The following is a 20,647-nucleotide window of genomic DNA, read 5'->3' on the forward strand; positions in this document are numbered from 1 at the left end:
CGGAAACGGACAAAGTTTCGGGTTGTCACAATACATAATTCACAACGTATTAAAAATGAAGATTGTAAAATATCAGTAGCTTGAATAACATGAAGAAAAAATATGTGCAGGGTACTTGAAACCTATAAATAAACTCTACTGATTTCATGTATTTTAAATTCATACTTTTAATATAAAAAATTCAAAGAATTGAAGTTCATAGCCAAACCAATATTTATATGAGTTAGAATTTAAATTGAATATAATAGTACATTATGTCTACTATCTACAAATTCATTTTAAACGTAGATAGTTTAAATTCAAAGTGAAATTTACACATGCATATTTAAAGGTTCAAAACAAATTACTCAAAATTCTACAATTTTAAATGTTGTTATTCAAGATATTGTATAAAGTATGTGATTATGATATATATATATATATATATATATATATATATATATATATATATACTTATAAAGGAAGAATATTTTTCTTTCACCACATTAATTTGAAATTCACATGACTTTTCAATTTCTTTCTAATAATGATTATCTATATCTATATCATATCATATCATCATATCATACTATATTACAAAGGAAGCATTTTTCCTTTCACCACATTAATTTGAAACTCCCATGTATTTTTCCTTTCACCACATTCATTTGAAACTCCCATGACTTCTCAATTTCTTTCTAATAATAATTATAAGTTGGTTAATAAGGTTAAATAAATATCAAACCTAAACTGTAATCACATATAAACTAAATTTCAATATTACAAATATATATTTACTTCTACTTATTAAGTGATTTTTTTTAACTTTTAACATATTATACTTAATTTATTAGTTTTAATATATTGTTGGATGTAAACCATTATCATTTTAAAGATACAGTTTTGGAACAATTTGTATATAAAATACTTAAATTATTAATTTGAATATAACATTACATGGTCAACTTAAATATAAATTTTAGTTTAATTTAAACAACCCAAAGAATATTTCGTAAATAGTTAAAAGTGATTAATTGTAGTGTTTTTTTTAATAATGATTATAAGTTGGTTAATAAGGTTAAATAAATATCAAACGTAAAGTGTAATTATAAATATACTAAATTTCAATTTTAAAATAATATCTTACTTCTACTTATAAAGTTATGTCTTTAACTTTTAACATATTATATTTAATTTATTAGATTTAATATGTTGTTGTATGTAAACTATCATCAGTTTAAAGCTACAACTTTTGAACAGTTTGGACAAAATACTTAAATTGTTATTTTAAATATAACATTACAATGTCAACTTAAATATAAATTTCAGTTCCACTTAAAAACCAAAGAATGTTGTGTAAATAGTTAAAAGTGATAAATGCAAAAACTAAATTGTAATTTCAATTTAACTAAAATATTTCCTAAAGATGTTTTTATAGTCGTTAAAAATTTTCAAATAAGTAGCTAAAAATAACTTACAATAACAATAGTTAAAAATAAATCTATATAAATGATTATATTGTTATCTTTAAAATCAAAAAACAATGTTTGATATTTTAAATAATCATAATGATAAAAATTAAAACATTAAGCAAATAAATTTTAAAAAATTAATTAACAATAACAACAACTATAAATAACATTAAGTCATATATTATATTTATTTTTTTTCGTTTAAAATTTTTTTTAGACCACATTTTTTATCGAAAAAAAAAACCGAATATACCGTTATTCTCGATTTTTCGTCTTCTTTCCATAGAGATCAATGATTATATATAAAAAACGAATTTTTTTTTTCGAAAAAAATCCACTTCATTTTATTAGTTTTTTCAATATTTAAGTTTACTTTTATAAAAAAAAAACTAATTATACCAAAAACATTAATTTTTTGTACTCTATTAATAAACATCAACACCGGACTAAAAAAAAAAAAACTTCGATCAGTGTAGATTCACACTATGAATCTAAACTGTAAATATTTCAATTTTTAACATTCACAATGTGAAAAATTCACACTATTATGCACACTATGAATCTGAGAAGGTTCACAATGTGCATCTGAACTGAAATATCGTTTTTTTTAAACATGAATATGAATCTATGTTTAAAAAGTACCAAAAAGTATGAATTTTGATATATTTATTAATTTTTTTTTCTATAAAAAAATAGAATTTAACTTTTCAACAAAGAAAATGAAGTGGGTTTTTTTCGAAAAAAGATTTTCGTTTTTTATATATTATTATGGATCTCTATGGAAAGAGAACGAAAAATCGTGAATAACGGTATATTCAATTTTTTTTCGATAAAAAACATAGCCTAAAAAAATTTTAAATGAAAAAAAGGAAGTGAGTTTTGTTATAATCCGGTGCATGTGCTCCATTGTAAAAGTCTACAAACCTTCATTTTGCCGTTGATCGCTTTAAATTTCGACGTTTTGGATTGGTTACTTGGTTTCTTGATTAATAATGGTTCTTTATTGAACTTCTATATATATATATATATATATATATATATATATATATATATATATATATATATATATATATACCAGTTCCGGCGGATACCCAGAGGGTAGTGGTTTTGTAAAATGAAAACCGAAACCGAAACTGCTTAAGACGGTTTCGAGACAGTTCCGGTTCTAAAAACGGTTACCAAGTTCCGCTGCTCATCCCTATTTTTTGGGTTCATCAACTTATAGTTTAGGTTTGTGTGGATACCTACAATTAGAAAATAGATGCTCGAAAGAAGAAAGAGATGGTGGTAGGGTCTGGAGGAGGAGGGGGAGAGATAGTGGGCTCGTTTCTTTTTAATATTTATTAAATATCTTTAAAATATTAAATAAGTTATTAAAAATAAGATAGAAAGGTATAATAATTTGTTTAGTTTAGAAAGAGACCAAATCTACAACAAAACTAGGTTAAAATGATCAAATCTGCAAGTTTTTCAATGTTTGGATCTTAACCACATAAAATGAAAAACAATAGCAATCATTTTTGAAATTTTGTCTTATTTTTTATTGGTCAATTTTTTACTTAGCAAGGAACTTCCAATTAATAGTTAGCTTTTTGGTTAATCCGCCAAAATAAGTTAAATGACTAGAACTTTGATAACCGAACTTTGATAACCAATTATGTCTTTAGTACTAAAGATAATACATCTTTGTATTTCTCTTTTCTTCCGACTTTTTTGTGAGGCTGGAGCTTCTTAATAGTTAATCCAAACCTACTTTTATTTTTTTTCAAAATTGTGGTGGTGGCGTCCTACAAGTTTCACTCGAACAAAAATATTTCAAATTGTTTTTCTTTTCGAGAAGCAGGTGGTAGTGGGATCTGCCACTACAAACATACCGACAAACCAACATTACGAATGTTGGACTAAGGAAAAAAAAATAAGTATTAAACAAACAGTTTTTTACAACTGAGAGGTACATGATAGTTGAATATACAAAAAAAGGTTGACTTTTAACACACTTTACTCTCTTATTTTGGATCACGTTTGACATTTTAAATCAAAATAATAACAATTCATAATGAAATAAGAAGTGCTTTATTTCAAAATTCAAAGGCAATTAAAAAGGGATTCCCAACAACAATAATCTTTAATTTTATATGAGTTTTACATTAAACATGCTAACACCCATCTCTAAATTGAATCAAAAGCCAGTCTCCAGTTCCTTGAAGATTGCGAATTTAAATCCCCTCCTTTTACTACATCAAAAAGAATATTGATCTCAAAATAGAAATGAAAATTAAATATGCTGAAAACAACGTATACATTGTCTGTAAAAAATATATATGTGCTCGGTAACATCACCTGAAAAATATGTACATCTTTGTTTTTGTTCCATAAATTAGGGCAAGTTTCCTAAGTAAAACAAGGACATTGGAAAGATAGACATATTTTTCAAAGGTGTTAGTTATTATTGAGCACATTTGCTCAAAATTCCTAATAGAAATGCTTCATTCCATTACCATTCCCTAAGGAATTTGATTCCTATTTTGTTGATTTCCAATTAGGCTCTTTTCATTAATGCATCTTTTGCATGGGACCTAAACCAATGACACAAAAATGGTCAACATTGGCCTTTTTTTATTTCCTTTCTGTGGATAGATAAAAAGCTACAGATTTTAATCATCCTTGTAGATCAATTTCGGGTAATCAGGCCTCCACATATTGTTCTCCACATGCACAAGAATTTCCTCCTGCAAAAATAATAATAATAATAATAATATATATAGTTATCCTAATCATCATAATTTAATTAGGTCATTCTCATAAATCTTTATAAAATAATTACCTTATTTAGCCTTTGGAGATCACGAGAGTTCATTCCACGGTATCCTTCTGCTAAATCCTCTTCTATTGCTTCACTAATGACAGCAGCAGCTACTGATTTTGTTATCTCTCGTATGCTGGATGACATGTCATACACATTTTATTTTAAATTCATAAGAAACAATATTATATTGATATTTACCGGGATATTGGAGGGTATATCATCCCATTCACAACCTCATCCTCTTTCATACATTCAGCTAGGCTGTGGTTTATATAAGATACCAAAAAGTTATGAAAAACAATAATAATCGGTTTTCTAGTTTTATAAATTACAAAATTACCACTCAGCTGCAGCCTGTAACATGCCATCTGAGATTATTCTAGCACCCGATAGAAGAGTACCAAGGCCAATACTGCAAATCAAGATTTACTCAAAATAATTAAAAAATAAAAATTCTCTCAGGCACTTTTGTTACATAGGTTATACTGTGTTTGGATTTGGATCAGGATTGATGTCAATGGGACAAAAATTGCCAAAAAATGTGGGACAGAGATCTACGGCTCTTGATCTTTTGTTTGTGTAAAAAGACTTAAATGCCCTCCTCATTCTCATAAGATAAGAACTGACCCAGGAAAAAGATACATATTGTTTCCCTGGTTGCAATAGCCAATGTCTCCACTTCCTGTAAAAAAAAGTCCAAAAGTAGGGATAAAAGACGAGATACTAGAACAAAGTTAAGATGAGATAAGAATTTAATGGAGCATTTTCATATTTAATGTTAAAGCATGTATTTATTTTTATATCTAACCAGAAAATTTTGAATCAACATTTTGGTAAATAAGACTGACTCACATATGTATATAAAATCAGAAGAAAGTTTGAAGACAAACCAAGATCAACATTCTGAAATGGGCTCCCACTAGCAAAAATAATGTGTTTTCCCACAACAGAAAATGCTTCTTCAGGGGTGCATTCAGCTGTCATACAACAAAATAATTAAGCACACTTGAGAAAACTGTAAAAAGTAGGGAAAGTCTCATTTCTTTTGACTTTCTTTATTAATTCGTTTCTTTCTGCATTTAAGTCAATTATACCATTCATTGTGGGATTTGACAATGCAAATATTGCTGGTCTGGTTGAAGTTGAACCTCTAAACGCTTCTAATACCTAGAAACAAAGATTAAGAAATTAGTTCAATTACAAGTGTACAAGATAAATAACATGAAATTATAGAATACAATGTGTTTTACTAAATAAATATAAAAAAATTATACCTCTTTAGAAAACAAGCCACCAACTCCAGACAACCCAAGGAGTACATCAGGCTTTACCTCCTGCACCTGATTAATACATATAATATCCAATATAATCAGTACATGCAAAAAAGTTAATAAAAAAAAATAGTAAATTACATTTTGGTCCCAAAGTATAACTGATTCTTCTTAATTTTGGTCCCATAAGGCAATTTTGGTCCTTATTTGAGGTTCTTGTAACATTTTTACTACCTGTTCCAAGTAAAATGAGAAAACCTTTTGGGACAACATTGAAAAAAAAAGATCAGCTATGGACAAAAAATGTAATTTACTATAAAAAAAAAAAAAAAAAAATAGTCAAACCGTATAAAGTCAACACACCACTTCTACAAGAGTTGCTCCTTCCCTCAAGCCTCTACGCTTGGTTTCATTGATCTTTCGTGCAAATGGTTTGAGTTCATTATCAATGCCTGCACGCTCTTCTGTGATTAAACCCTGATTTATTTCACCAAAAAATAGGAAGATGTAAATGGTAATAAGTAATAACCAAATTTAATAAAACAGTTGTAATGAATATCAATATATACATACATACATTAACATCAACTACCCAGAACTGACTTCGTGCACTATCGTAAGCAGCTTTACTATCTCCCAACATTCTTGCCATTGTTCTCCTCGCTGCTTTCACAACCCCAACTCCTGCACTGCAGTTTTCAGCACTTATAAATCATTATCTTATTTAATAATAAACATTTTATTTTTGTATTAATAAATAAATAGTATATATACCTTCCAGCACCAGCAACAACGATATTTTGTTTTGGAAAGTCGATCATCATCTTTTCTTGTGCTCTTACAGCTCCCAGAAGACCAGCGACTACAACTCCGGCTGTTCCCTAAACACAAGGGTAGAAAGGTCATTTACTAAGGAACAATCAATTCATTAAGGGGTTTTCTATAAGTACCCCCCTTCCTTTTCCAATTCCACCCCCCTTGATTTGATTTTTTGTCTTTTGTTGTTTTTTTTTTGTTTTTTTGTTGTTTTTAATTCTTTTTTAATTATTATTATTATTATTATTATAAATTTCGCACAAAATTTTAACATTCGGAAGACATTATAAATTCAAACGGCTATATAAAATCGGTTTTTAAATATTTTTTTTATATTTTTTAATTACGGACAAAAAAGTCGTTCGAATTTTATAATGTCGTGCGAATTTATAATGTTTACCGAATTTTAAAATGTCATCCGAATTTAATAGTAATAATATTAAAATATAAAATAAAAGGAAAAAAATCAAAAACAAAAAGGAAATAATAATAATAATAATAATAATAATAATGTCAAATCAAAAGTAAAAAATTGATTTGATTGATGTCGGGGGGGGGGGGGGTGGTAAAATTGGTTAAGGGGTACTTATAGCACAATCCTTCATTAATTATCACCAAAAAGTGCTTTACCTGGACATCGTCGTTGAACATTCTGTAGGTATTTCTGTAGCGATGCAATAACGTTGAGGCCCACTTGCTTTGAAAATCTTCAAACTAAAATAGAATCACACCTCATAAGCGATAAGAATCTACATGGAATATTCACCAATAAAATGGTAAAAACCTGGAAAAAATGATACCTGAACTATCACATGGGGCCAACGATTGAACACAGCCTCCATAAGTTCATCAACAATGGAAAGATATTCCTCACCTTCAAGACGACGTTCTTGCAATCCTAAATCTAGAAAAAAAAATACTATCATCATAAAGAAAATAATTTACTTAATAAAGTTTGAAAAAAAATAGCATAATATATATGTTAGAAGAGAAGAAAAAAAGTTACACAAGGGATTTTCTAGAAGGTTCTCATTGTTGGTTCCAACATCAATCATGATAGGAAGCACCTGTTACGATAAAAAAGGAAAAAAGATATAAGTTTGCATGTGAAATTTTTTAGAAATATGTATATACTGAGATGGATAATGTGCAAATTAACATTACTCTCTGAGGATTTATTCCAGCTGCAGCAACATATAAATCCAACTTCCCAATTGCAATTCCAATACCCTGAACTCCTAGATCACCAAGACCCATGATTCTGCTTCCATCAGTAACAACAATCATATCAACCTACAAAAATGTTAAAAACCTTCTCAACACAAACACCGAAGTATCTATATATCTAATAATTTAAAAATAAATAATAATAATCAAACCGTATCATTTATTTAAAAGTAGAGTACCTGTTCAGCAGGCCAATTATAAACCATTGACATCATTTCTCCACGATCAAGAGCACTGAAATACATCCCCCTTGGTCTTCTAAATAATCCACTGTATTTCTGACAAACAAGTCCTACTGTTGGAGTGTACACTATTGGGGCATACTCCTTGATATTGGCCATTAGAAGCTGTCATAACATAGATACAAAATACAATGTTCATGGTTAACACCAAAAGTAAACTACCTTAAAGAGTTTTTTTTACAAGAATCACTCACCTTATAGTACATAGTTTCATTTCTATCATGTAGTCTGTTAAGTATTCGCCACTTTGCCAAACTGATTGTGTCTGAAGGACCATCTCTTGCATTCATCTCAAGCTTCTTCAGCTCCGTCACTGTAAATTTTATAAAGATAGGTTAGCGACATGTTATGCTTATTATATTTGGTAGCAAGCAAAATAAATGAAGGTATTAACTTACTGAAGCGTTCAATTTGTTGTTCATCAGTCATGATGTTTGGAGGTAGAAGTCCACGTAGTTCTAGACGATCTCTTTCAGTCATGGAGAATGCTGTTCCCTGTTAATCAAAGTTGTCAAGTTTAATCCTGATTATTTGTTAATTAATGGAACGCGATCATAATAATTCATTCTTTTCAAACCGACTCATTATTCAATAACTATGTTATATTTGATTGGCTAATCGTTCATAATTCCTCATGAGGGCAGAATTGTGAATTTTTTGATGGAAATGAGACGCATAAATTGAAGAGCAAAAAGGGGAATCTTCCCACACACTTTTTGGACAACGTTACCGAGTTTGTAAGAGAAATTATAAACGACATTGCACAAAAAGTGACATTTGATTCAATTCATTGATGTACCTTGTTGAACCATGGGTTGTGAAGAATATCGACACCTTTCTTATGAAGAATGGTTGGTCTATGGCATTCGATTGTAGTGAATGATCTTGAAATTCTGTACTGTATGCCTCTAATCAGAGACGACGATAGCCGAACTTGGCGAGAGAAATTCGACATTGTTTCTTTAAAAATCAGAAAGAATGAGTAGATTTACAGAAATTTGCACTCCAATTGCGCCCTAGATGATAAAGAAAGAGAAATGCCTGTATTGAACTTGCTATTTGTGGAAGTTAAATCGGTTATGATTACCAACAGTTTCGCTTTGGCAACTTACATAGACCACCCTGGGGTTAGGCTTAACTACAGGCATCGCCTTTAAGTCTTGATAAATACCAATTAACCCCTGGTCTTTTGCATGATTGTTATCCTCAATAAATGTAATCCTTTATCTATAATAAGAATAACAATAGAGATTTTCAACCTTATATATTTTTGTAGTTTGAGGAATTTTTTGTTGGTGATTTAATATTATCAATATTATTTAAGTGTAATAGGTTAAAATTTGTTGATCAAAAGTGATCTTGTTGAATATTGAACAAGTTAGGATGATGTAGGAGTGCACACTTGTTCAAGTTTTTCAAGATTCAAAATACACTGTTATTTAGGGGCGAAACCTCTAAACGAACGGGGGTCCGGGGGCAGCGCCCCTGAGAGCGGGGTCCAAGGGGCAGAGCCACTGGCTGGGGTCGAGCTGCCAGATCAGCACAAATTTTTTTTATTTGGGTTATGTTGCTATATTAAAAAATGCATAAAAAATCCAATTTTTTAGAAAGTTGACCCTTTTTCCCTGAGATCCGTTTAATGACAGGTTTGGTAGTTTTGATGACAGTTTTCATATAGGAATCATATAGCTGTTTTTGGTCATTTTTTCTGATACATCTTCTTGAAGAACATTTGCACATACATTCTCTGATTTCGTATCTCTGAGTTTCATCCAATTGAGTGTTCGATCTGTACCATCGAAATACTTCAATTTGATAATGAATCACGACTTTCAGAGAATCCAAACAATATGTTCATCCCCTATTTCTAACATTTTTTTAGAGTTAAGCCTTTGGAGGATTAGGAGAGGTGGAGGTGGCTTGTTTGGGATGAGTAAGGTTGGGTTGGGAGAACCTCAAGCTCAAGCTCAAGATAGTTTCAAGTACACGCCCTCTGATTGTTTGGATATGTACATGTCTTCATCCCACCAGGATTCCCAACTATTGTCTCCTTTCACTCCAACTCCACCTTTATACATAAGCCAATTAGTCCAATCATCAGAATCTTCCACAACTCTGTTCACATCACATCCCAATCATCAAAATCTTATAAGATAGATTCATGAATTTGGAAAAAGAAAATAAAATAACTGGAAGCATACTTCTGCCATTTGAAGCCAGATGGGTTGAAGATATACGGTACAAACAGCCATGAAACCACAAGAAACCAACTGCTCAGTGTCAGCAGAACATACGAAACACTACCTCCTTTAGTGTACCCATAACCAATATAAACTATACGAAGCAATGTCATTACCAGCCTGTTTCAGTTTCACAACACAAACAATCACTTATTATCATTATTATTACTTATTAATGTAAACTAACAAACATTATATTATATAAATAAATAAAATAATACTTACGCCTTCACAAAATGACTTCTTGAGTAGAGCCTGTAGTTATCAGCAAATTTTATATGTTGTACAACAAAACCTCTACTAGTTGCTCTGTACTTAGCACCACCATGTAAGATTGTTCTTCCAAAATAATGAGTTCTAGTTCCTAATGAGAACGTGAAGAATACAGAGCATAACTGAAGTTGCATTGTAGTGAAACTGAAAATGGCCTGCAAAATCAATTTTAAAAATAATCTACAAGTATCAGTGATATTTGATATATCTGTCAAGTGAATGTGAACAAACCTTGAGTTGTCCAAGTTCAAGTATGAAACCCATAACCATTGGAACTGCAGTAAATACGCCAATTTGGACTAAGAACTAAGTATTCAAAATTGCACTGAATGCAACAGTATTACCCAATATTCTAGATCTACTACTAATCCCCTCATCAAGTCCTGAGAAAGCCTGAAATATAAAAATACCATATATCATATATAATTATTTTTGCAGGTTAAGAAATTTTGAAATTGGAAACTCTATGTAATTGTAAATAGTTTACCAGATATGCCTTCCCATACAAGAAAACATAGAGTGTTAGAACTGTCATCTACAAAACAAGAGCTCCATTAGAAAAAGCAAAGCAAGATTGTAGAAAGTTATAATAAAAGAAGGATTATAGACAAAGTAGTTTACCAGATATTCCCTCCCATACAATAAACATTGACTGCACCAAAGGAAGCTTTTTAAAATCTAAAGTCACAAGGAGTGACCCATTTGACATACTATTGTTGATCTCACGAAAGATTTTTTCAACCCTGAAAGTAAAATAAGTGAGAAATAATAGGCATAATATAATATAATATAATCATAACTGAGGGGTAAAACAGAGGTATGGATAGATATACAACTGGTGACATTAGCTTTAATATCAATCAGACAACATGGAATTGTCTTTTCTTCAGCCTTCATCCAAAATTCACAATAAAAGTCATAACATTGGCTACAATCTCCTTCAAATGATGTTAATCTGGTGCTAAATACTTATTGGTCTAAACATGATCTTTATTTAAACCCACAAAATCACAATTATGTGTTATAAGAAAAAAAACAATGATATGTTTAAAAACAAGAGTAACAAACTATCAACTTTCATATTTTTTTCCTTGCGACTGCTTGAATGACATCTTAATGAAGTGAACATAAACTAAAACCCCCAAAGATTCCCATGCTATTGAAAAGAGAACAAGAATTGAGAATTTCAGGAAAAATGACCACAGAAGTGACTCACTTGTGATGTAGAAGCACACCTTGATCCATGTCTTCGCCTCTTCTTATCCATCAAATGGATTCTTTTGAAGCTTCAATTTCACATGCAATCGGGAACCATCATCGTCAAATAATGATAACTTGGACATATCGAGGTTTTCAATAGAGAACGAGGTTGCTCGATTGGAGAGGCAAGGTAGTTTGTGAGGTTTAGCAGAAGATGTCGGTTTATTGTTGATGATGTTTTGGACTTTTCTTGGGTTTTTTTTTAGTATGGAAGGGAGATGAAACGGTCTCCAACTATGGAGCTGGAACTGATAACTTACTAATGTTTTTGGTGACATTGTTGTAGACGACGATGTTGTCGATAAAAATTAGGGTTTGGGAATCGGGGAATTTCAATGGTGGTGAGAGTTGGTTGTAGGTGGAAACAGAACACTAGATTGCTTTGATTAAAACAAAATTGAAGCTAGATCGTTTGATGGGGGAACCGTCTCTAAGAGTAAGAAGAGTGAATTGTGAGAAAAAGTTAGGGAAACAAGAGTGAAACGCTGGTCATTCTTCTTCGGTGGATATGTTCGCCATTTGTGTGGAATGAACTGTGAAAAAAAGCCCTAGTTGCTTATCAGGAAGCATGGCCGCGCGTTATTAAAAAATTATAAAGCGACATCCTTACACGACACACATTTTATGCAAGGTGCCCTCCGTGTTTTTTTTCTTTGTTGTGACAATAATTTTAGGGCACGCAAAAATGTGTATCCTAAATCCTTCAAAATTTGGGAGAGATGACATTATTTTTAGGGCACACGTTTTTGTGTATCGTAAACTCGTGTGTGTCATGGTTTGCGTGTCATTAAAGGGTTATTTTCTAGTAGTTGAAGAATAAATTATATGGGAAAACTCAACCCCCACCACACAACAAAGGAAATCAATTGGTGAAAGAGAAGAAAAGTCCAAGCCTCAAGCATGGACTCCGCAAGAAGAGCTAGTGTTGACACAATCTTGGGTTGACATTTTACAGGATTTAATCTACGGAAATGCACAAGGGTATGAACATTTCTGGCTCCGCAATCTTGAAAGATTTCGCAAGCAGTTGGGTGAAGGTGATGACTACCGTACCAAACACCAACTTAATTCAAAATTTCGAGAAATGGTGAAAAATGTTTCGAAGATAAACATGTTGTACAACAACCTAAAAACCCAAAGGAGAAATTGTCAAGGAGATGAAGAAATTCTTCAAGAGGCTTTGCATTTGTTTCACGAGGAAAAGAGAAAGATGTTCAACTTTAACGAGCCTTGAAAATTGTTAACTTCTAGTCCAAGATGGAGAAAATATGAAGTCGACTTCCTAATAGGAGGAGAACAATCAAAAAGAACAAAAACAGGCTCCAGTGGATACATAACTTTTTCCGATGCTCGTGTCAGGATAGATTTCAATGTTGAAGACGAGCTCGAGCTAGAAGAAATTGTCAAACCGATGGGTAGCGACATAGAAAAAATGAAGGGGTAGATGTCTTCTTCCAATGCATAAGATTTCAACAACAAAGTAAATGGAGTGCATAAAATGACGGAGATATTTGATAAATACAATCTGCATTTCGTTGAACGTTTGACATTTGACAAAGAAAAACTTGCCCAAATAAAAAAGAGCACAAGGAAAGGAAAGAAATTGAAGATATGAATTTCTAGGTGCAAAAAACTGATTATCTTTCGGGACATGGCCCGAGCTAATTTTGAAGGCGAATGAGAAGATCATGAAAAAATATTTCCCTAGATTGTTTCGTTTTTTTTTTTTTTGTGTTTTTTTAAATCTTGGTTGTTTTTTATTTAATCTTTGTTGTTTTTTTAATCTTGGTTGTTTCTAGGTATTTTTTTTAAAATATTGGTTGCTTTGTATGTACTTTTTATTTTAAGTAATGAAGTATTTCTATTTTCATTAATTTTTGTATTTATTAATCATTTTTAATTAACTCTATTAATTTTCTGAATTATAAACTTTAAAATTAAATATTTTTATTTTTAAAAAATAAAAGTGAAAGATAATTATTTCTTGGCTTTTGCTAAGTGAAATGTGAGTAAGTGGAAAGTTAACGTGCCACAATTTTTACAAGAAAAAAGTAAAACTAAAATATAGTTGGTCTTATACGTTTTCAACCGATTATAAATAAACAATTTTTACAAAAAAAATAATAATAAAATATAAGCAGAATTAGTGAGTCACATAAACAAAAATATTGAAAAAGCTCTCAATCTTTTCTTTTAAAGTTTTATTATGAACAAATAGGGGTGTAAACGAGTCGAGCCGAGCCCGAGCCTGACCAAGCTCGAGCTCGGGTCGTTTAATTTTGAGGAAGCTCGAGCTCGGCTCGTGAACAATTTAGTGGGCTAGCACTACTAGAAAAACAGCCTTTTATGACGCGCAATGCGTGTCGTAAAACGCTCAGACTACACGCAAATGCGTGTCAAGAAAGGCTCTGTCATAACGAGAGATGACACGCTTTTGCGCGTCGTCTATAGACGACGTGCATTTACGACGCACATTTATGACACGCAATGCGTATCATTAAAACCCATGTCAAGAAAGGCCATGTCATAAACGAAGATGACACACATTTTTGTGTATCGTAAATTTAAATGTTTAAAAAAATATATTTATATATTTATTAATTTTTAAATTAAATTTTCATTTCATGTCTCATAATATAAATAAAATACCATATACAAAAAATACAATCCATTGCATAATATAAAATAAAATTTCATACACAAAAAATAAAATAAATTGCACAAATTATAATATGTCATACAAATAATCATACAAATGTTAAACAAAAATAATACATTGCTAACATGGGTTACATTCCTATAAAACTAACAAATAATCATCCAACTCTGTTGTTTCTTACTGGAATATGTGTGTAATTGTCTCCTTCATCAGCCTCCATGTCCAAAGTCGGATCTACCTTCCTAATCTGTATGTATAACAAAGACACATAAATATATTGTACATGAATTTGTGATCTGATCTGAAATATGAATCTTGAATGTTGGTTGTACCTTGTGCTTAATTTCAGTAGCCAAAATAGCATCTTGCCTTAAGAAAACTGCTAGACCACAATTTTTAGAAATGTAATTCTTTAAAAGTAAAAAGCTGAAACTACCGGACCATAAAAGAAATGTATAATTGTTCCAATATATTACTAAAGGGGCAGAATAGTCTTTTTGTCTGTTATTATCCTTGTCCCAATCCCTAAAAGTCATGTAATATATTAACTACACTAAATGACCATCTTACCCTTACTTTCCAAAAGACAAATTTCACAATACCCTTCAAGTTTGCCCAAGTACCCACCAAGTAAGGAGTTTGATGCCAAAATATTGCAAGTTTTTGTGAAAATATTGAAAGTTTAAAGCTCATCCAAGGTCATATAAGTAGGCATATAAACAAAGTTGACTTTTTTTCATCAAGAAAGATATGACCATCAACAACAGACAGTTAAGTATTAAGTCCCTGTTTGGTTTTTTTTTACCTGATTTGTACAACATCTCAGTGTCACAATTCTTACATGTATATATATTCAGCTATTATTGCATCAAGCTAGCAGCTTGCACTATTTGATCCAGTGCATAGGTTCTCAAGTACACCCGAAGCTGCACACAAGAAATAATGTTATGATTTCCTTCAGAGTACAAACATGAAAAAAGAAGAAGAAGCAAACAGCTCTTGATTGATTAGAATGTGTTAAGAGTAACAGCCTAATATATATTTATTAGAATGTGTTAAGAGCAACAGGTTACCTTTAGAAACAGGTCATAAGCAATAGCCCTTACAATATCTCGGACTTTCTCAAAAGTATTGTGAGGCTCATTGTTACCATCCATACCTCCTTGATTATGAAGATGCTAATGGAAGACGCCCATAAAGTAAAGCATCTTTCACAACATTTTTTTGGTCTAAATGTTCCCAACGTGCAATCATATCCTTAGGATTTTCAAATGGAATAACTCTTGTTTCTACTTGAGAAACAGATCTCTCCAACTCTGAATAGAATCTAGAGTCAACTTAGTCAACCGACATCAAACCATTTGTTGTTTCCATTGAAGAAACATGTGTGGAATCATCCTGTGATAATTCTGAATCCATAAATTCCAATGGCTTCAAACTGTCCCCCTGTGACATAACACATCACATAAGCAATTTAATCACTCATACAAATATATAAAAGCCAGCTATTGCAAATTTGCATAAATTGAATCTTAATAAAACTAACCATTCGTGTAACAGATTTTTTAAAAGCAAGTGAGTGAATTTATATCAGAAAGCATGGGATAGCTTACAATACGACTTACAGCTTCACCTGCACAGAAGATTCATATAAATAACTCACATCTTAAAATCAACATAAACCAGGTTTGATCATAGCATAAGCACTTAAGATTGTTAGATTGGATGTTCACCTTTGACTAGAGGAAGAAGTAACATTCATGGTGATATGAAAGCAATAATATAAGTTCCCTGGTTGGGGAAAGGAAAGCTTCATGAAACTGTGTCAGGTTTGCTTGCAATCGAGAAGATTCCCATTTTTGCAATTGCACAATGGCAGGGCCCTCTTCACCAAAGCTATAAGTCATGTCGCTTCTAGCCTTCTACTACAGAAGCAAAGAACATAAATCAATTTAAACAAAAAAGTGGATGTAATCAGGTTTTTACATTTTCTTAAAAATCATATACAGGATGCAAGAAATATGCAGCAGAAATTGAAGTGGTTAAATCTGGAAATTATAAGAGGTTTGTGTTTTATGTGAGGATGGTATTAGTTCTTTTTTACATTCGTTACATAAATCCAACATATATTGTGCATTAAATTGAAGAAATGATCCGACTGCACCAATATATATATATATATATAATATATATATATATATATATATATATACAAACCACAGCACAGACAAGTTGAAGGAGGATTATATAAGGTCATAAAATCCAATCCCACCTGCATTGTCAGTGTTCCTGAATTGTTGTCTTCTTCTCCATGGATAAGCAGGATTGGCTTCTTAATCTTATCAACGGACATGAAAGGACTCATCTTGATGTAAGTATCAGTGGATTCCCAGAGGGTTCTATCCTCATTCTACTCAACAACATAATAAATTACAAATGAGCAAAAACCAACCAAAGACCAAATCAAAGTCTGTCTGTCTTACCTGAAACCTAAAAATGAAACAATATAAAAATTAAATATCTCCAATCACACAAAAAATCTGAATCCAAAGGGGGAAGGGGGGGGGGGGGGGGGGAGAATGAACTAGGGTTAGAATCGAAGGAAATATCTTTAGAAGTAAAGACAAAATTTAGGAAATAACCTACCTGAGCAGCTTTGTACGAGTATATGGTAGCATCTTCTAAGTCGTTTGCTTTGATTTTTGTTAGATCAACTTTTTCTCCAAACCCTATTAGTTGTTGGTACCGATTTTAGGGTTTCACATAGCACAAGAAAGAGGTGGTGATGGAGAATATGGTAGGGCGACGATGGATGGTAGGAATGGTGGTGATGGTCGATTGTGTTGAGGTTGCAGGTGGTGAGATGTAGCTGCGACGACCATAGCGGTGGTATGGAGGGGAACTGTAGAGAGAGAGAGAGAGATGGTGGTGAGTCTGATGAGGTAAGCGTTCCCGTGGAAGGAGGAGACGCAAGCGGGGTTTTTAATTTTTTGGATTTCATTCCCCCCAAAAAATGAAAATGCACGCTCACAGACTAAAATTATAAAGCGACAGGGTAACACGTCGCGCTTTTTAGGATAGGTGCCCTCCGTGTTTTTAATTTTTTTTTGTTGGACACTAATTTTAGGGCGCACAAAAATGTGTGCCCTCTATCCTTCAAATTTTCTAGAGCTGACATTATTTTTTAGGGCACGCACAAATACGCGTCCTCTATCAGCGCACGTCATTGTTTGCGCGTCATTAAAGGGCTGTTTTCTAGTAGTGTAGCGAGCCTAATCGAGCCTATATATATATATACCTATATATGTGTGTATGTGTGTATGTATGTATGTATGTATATATATATATATATATATATATATATATATATATATATATATATATATATATATATAGACCCGTATAAGCTCGTTTAGGCTCGCGAGCCCATGAATTGAAGCTCGGCTCGAGCTCGGCTCAGGCTCGTTTAATTCGATCTCGAGTCGAGCTTGTAACGATTCGATCCCGAGTAGCTCGGCTCACTTACACCCTTATGAACAAACCTCATAAAAAACTCTCATTTATGAATGCTCTTAATCGGTATAGATTGTGGTATAGACTGTGTGAATTGTGAAAGACAAAATAAGTTTGGATTTTAAGCTTTATGATCAGCTCATCTATAGATATTCAACTATTTAATTTGTACAAATTTTTTTAAGGAGATATTCAACTATATATTTAGCTTGTACTTAATTGTTTAAGGTCCTCATTACTCGATTGCACTGCAATTATAAGGGGTACGACCCATATATTTCCACCGAGACGTGCATTTCGTGTCATTGCTCGTCGACTTGCTTCTATTTGTCTAAATGTGATCCAAGCGGGTTCAAGTGCCTGAAGAGCGTATTTACCAAAACAAATATCATTACCTCGATAAGATATTCCTTCATTCTTCCTCATTATTCATCTAAAATTGCATACATGCTATATTCTATAACTCCTTATATTTGTTGGAATATTTTACTCAAATAGTTCATATTAAAAATAATTCTCTACAAACTATCTCTCTAACAGTCTAAAATGTTCCCTACATAAAAATCAAATTATAAAAATGGTCCCAATAATATAGGTATTATTTTTACCATGTTTAAAAAACATACATAAAATGGTCACTTCCTAATAACAAATTTATAGAAATGGTTCCTATGTTTCATAAAATGGTCCATGTTAGAAAATTTACATAAATGACCGCTATGTTTCACAAAATATAGAAATCTTCCGTACTTTTCACAAAATTACAAATATAATCCATGCCAAAAACAAAATTACATAAACTGTTCCTATGTTTCATAAAACTATAGAACATCACAAAAATTACGTGAAAAATATAAGATTACTAAACCCGACTTAACGCACAGACCACCCATCAAGTTACCAAATAAATGTCAATTTTACATAATGTAATATTCATTGTTAATTTGACTTCAATAAATTGTCCAACGTAAATAGTTTAATTTGATACGATAAATATTCATATAAAAGTAGTTATTCAAGTCGTTCGCACTTACCTAAAGGTAAATTTGTTAACATTTTGTTGCATACATATTTATGTTATAGAGAAAACTGCAAAAAAGTCATTATATATTAATCTCATAATAGATTCAGTCTTTATATCTTTTTTTATTCAATTAAGTCATAAAAATGGTAATTGTATTCAATTTGACCATTTTATCCAGACAATAAGTCATCCAACTTTAAAAATTATACTTTTGACCCATATTTCAAATTTTATTACAAATTTGGTCCAAATTTTACACTTTTTGCCTGAATTTTAAATTTTATTACAAATTTGGTCCAAAATTTACCATTTTGGCCTAGATTTCAAAATTTTGTTATGAATTCATCCTATCTTTAGTTTTTTTACAATTTTTTTTCACAAAATTTTGTTTCGAATATGTTTTTTCTTTATAAAGTCATATTTATATAAAAAAACATATTTTCACAAAAATAATCTTATATTTTCCATATAAATACATATTTTCACACTAACTCGAAACAGTACATACACACTGCAAAAAAAGGTGGAGCCCTAGTTCCGATTAACAGACAAATTTCTTCTAACCAAAATCAATTTTTTGTTACCTTTGTGTTGTTTTCTTTCATGTTTCTTGTTGCTATTTGGGAATATCGATTGAAATGATAAACATATTCCACAAGGTAATTTATTTTATTGATTCTAGGGTTCTTGTACTTCACGGTGGTTCTCTTTTGTGACAACCCGAAATTTCTATCTTATACAACCATTCAATTCAATCAAAGTCAGACTCGTTTCTGCAATCTTTTAGCACTGTTTAGGGTCTGTTTGAGTGTTCTAAGCCTAGTGCATTCAAGGTTTGGGTATAGGAAGGAGTTAACTTAAGTTCTTCGTATTGCATTCGAGCCAAACACTCCTTCAAGAGGAGTGTACGACCGTACACATGGGTGTACGGCCGTACACCCAAGGTGGCCGTGAACTCCTCCTTTATGGAGGGTAATCTTTCACTATTCCTCATTTCTTACACTTCTCACTCAAGAAATCCGATTCTCTCTCAACTATCATCAAGTTTTTCACCTTGATCTTCAAAGATGTAAGTATTCCTTCCATTAATTAGTTGATACATTGCTTTATCTAGTGAAGATCCATGTTTTCATCCATGAAATTACCTCTTTTGGTTAGATCTTCAAGTCTTCTACACTTTCACCAAGAACACCAAGAACACCTACTTGTCCTTGGGCAGTGAACTCCTTAGAAGCCTTCAAAAGTGTGAGTATCTCTTCTATCTTCTAGTTTAGCTTGATAAACACTTGATTTTAGCCTTGAATCGTCATCTAAATGCATGAACATCAAGGGTGTACGGCCGTACACTCCTCATATGGCCGTAAACCCTTGTTTAGTGCATGTATTGGCCTCAAACTCACCTCATGTCCCAACATAAGATCATGAAAACTTAATGGATGTTTGATAGGGCCATAAAACACCCTTTTTGCATGCTTCTTCCATGAGTGTACGGACGTACACTACTTGACCGTACACCCATTGGCCGTACACCACATTGGTCGTACACACCTTGGCCGTACACACCCTTGTGTGGCTGTAAACCCCTTTGATGCAATCATATGTGATTGTAACACTTCAATCCAAGTGTTTCCTAGTCCCTAAGGTGGTTTGCTTGCATGATTAGTTGTCTATACACTAATTATATACATACATGTGTCATTATATGCTTAATAGGATCCATTTGTGCTCGAGGCTTCACTTGACACTTAGCATCCTATATCGAACTTACATTCGTATCACTCACTACAGGTGAGTTCATACCCCTAACTTATCTTTTAAATGATTTTAAATGCTTTTATGGGGGGGAATACAAGTAGAAAACATTA

The 20,647-nt window shown here is 31.9% G+C and overlaps 1 protein-coding gene and 1 pseudogene across 1 annotated transcript; both read right to left on the bottom strand.

Annotated features, from left to right (window-relative positions):
- Positions 1 to 3,565: 3,565 nt before the first annotated feature.
- On the bottom strand, positions 3,566 to 8,836 carry LOC145125369 (NAD-dependent malic enzyme, mitochondrial-like). The gene is made up of 20 exons (XM_079060828.1): positions 8,613 to 8,836; positions 8,212 to 8,308; positions 8,008 to 8,126; positions 7,751 to 7,918; positions 7,509 to 7,637; positions 7,351 to 7,411; positions 7,145 to 7,248; positions 6,975 to 7,058; positions 6,303 to 6,409; positions 6,106 to 6,217; positions 5,892 to 6,005; positions 5,532 to 5,597; positions 5,352 to 5,424; positions 5,148 to 5,234; positions 4,885 to 4,939; positions 4,598 to 4,669; positions 4,456 to 4,518; positions 4,276 to 4,390; positions 3,950 to 4,180; positions 3,566 to 3,685 (listed from the first exon to the last, which is right to left on the bottom strand). Exons 1-19 carry the CDS (start codon positions 8,766 to 8,768, stop codon positions 4,106 to 4,108), a joined length of 1,857 nt encoding a protein of 618 aa, XP_078916954.1. The 5' UTR covers positions 8,769 to 8,836; the 3' UTR covers positions 3,566 to 3,685; positions 3,950 to 4,105.
- Positions 8,837 to 9,697: 861 nt separating this feature from the next.
- Positions 9,698 to 11,571, bottom strand: LOC145126459 (callose synthase 10-like; annotated as a pseudogene).
- Between the last annotated feature and the right edge of the window lie 9,076 nt (positions 11,572 to 20,647).

The sequence above is a fragment of the Lactuca virosa genome, chromosome 7 (assembly GCF_052849685.1).
Source record: "Lactuca virosa cultivar CGN04683 chromosome 7, Lactuca_virosa_CGN04683_v6, whole genome shotgun sequence".
Taxonomy (NCBI): domain Eukaryota; kingdom Viridiplantae; phylum Streptophyta; class Magnoliopsida; order Asterales; family Asteraceae; genus Lactuca; species Lactuca virosa.

Bases quoted from the DNA above. Each gene is read 5' to 3' on its own strand.
- LOC145125369 (XM_079060828.1), bottom strand. From the start codon at position 8,768: ATGTCGAATTTCTCTCGCCAAGTTCGGCTATCGTCGTCTCTGATTAGA. The intron at 7,059-7,144 runs GTATCATTTTTT...ATTCTATTTTAG, and splicing joins GGCCCCATGTGATAGTTCAG to TTTGAAGATTTTCAAAGCAA. The intron at 4,391-4,455 runs GTAAATATCAAT...CATGTCATCCAG, and splicing joins ATATACCCTCCAATATCCCG to CATACGAGAGATAACAAAAT.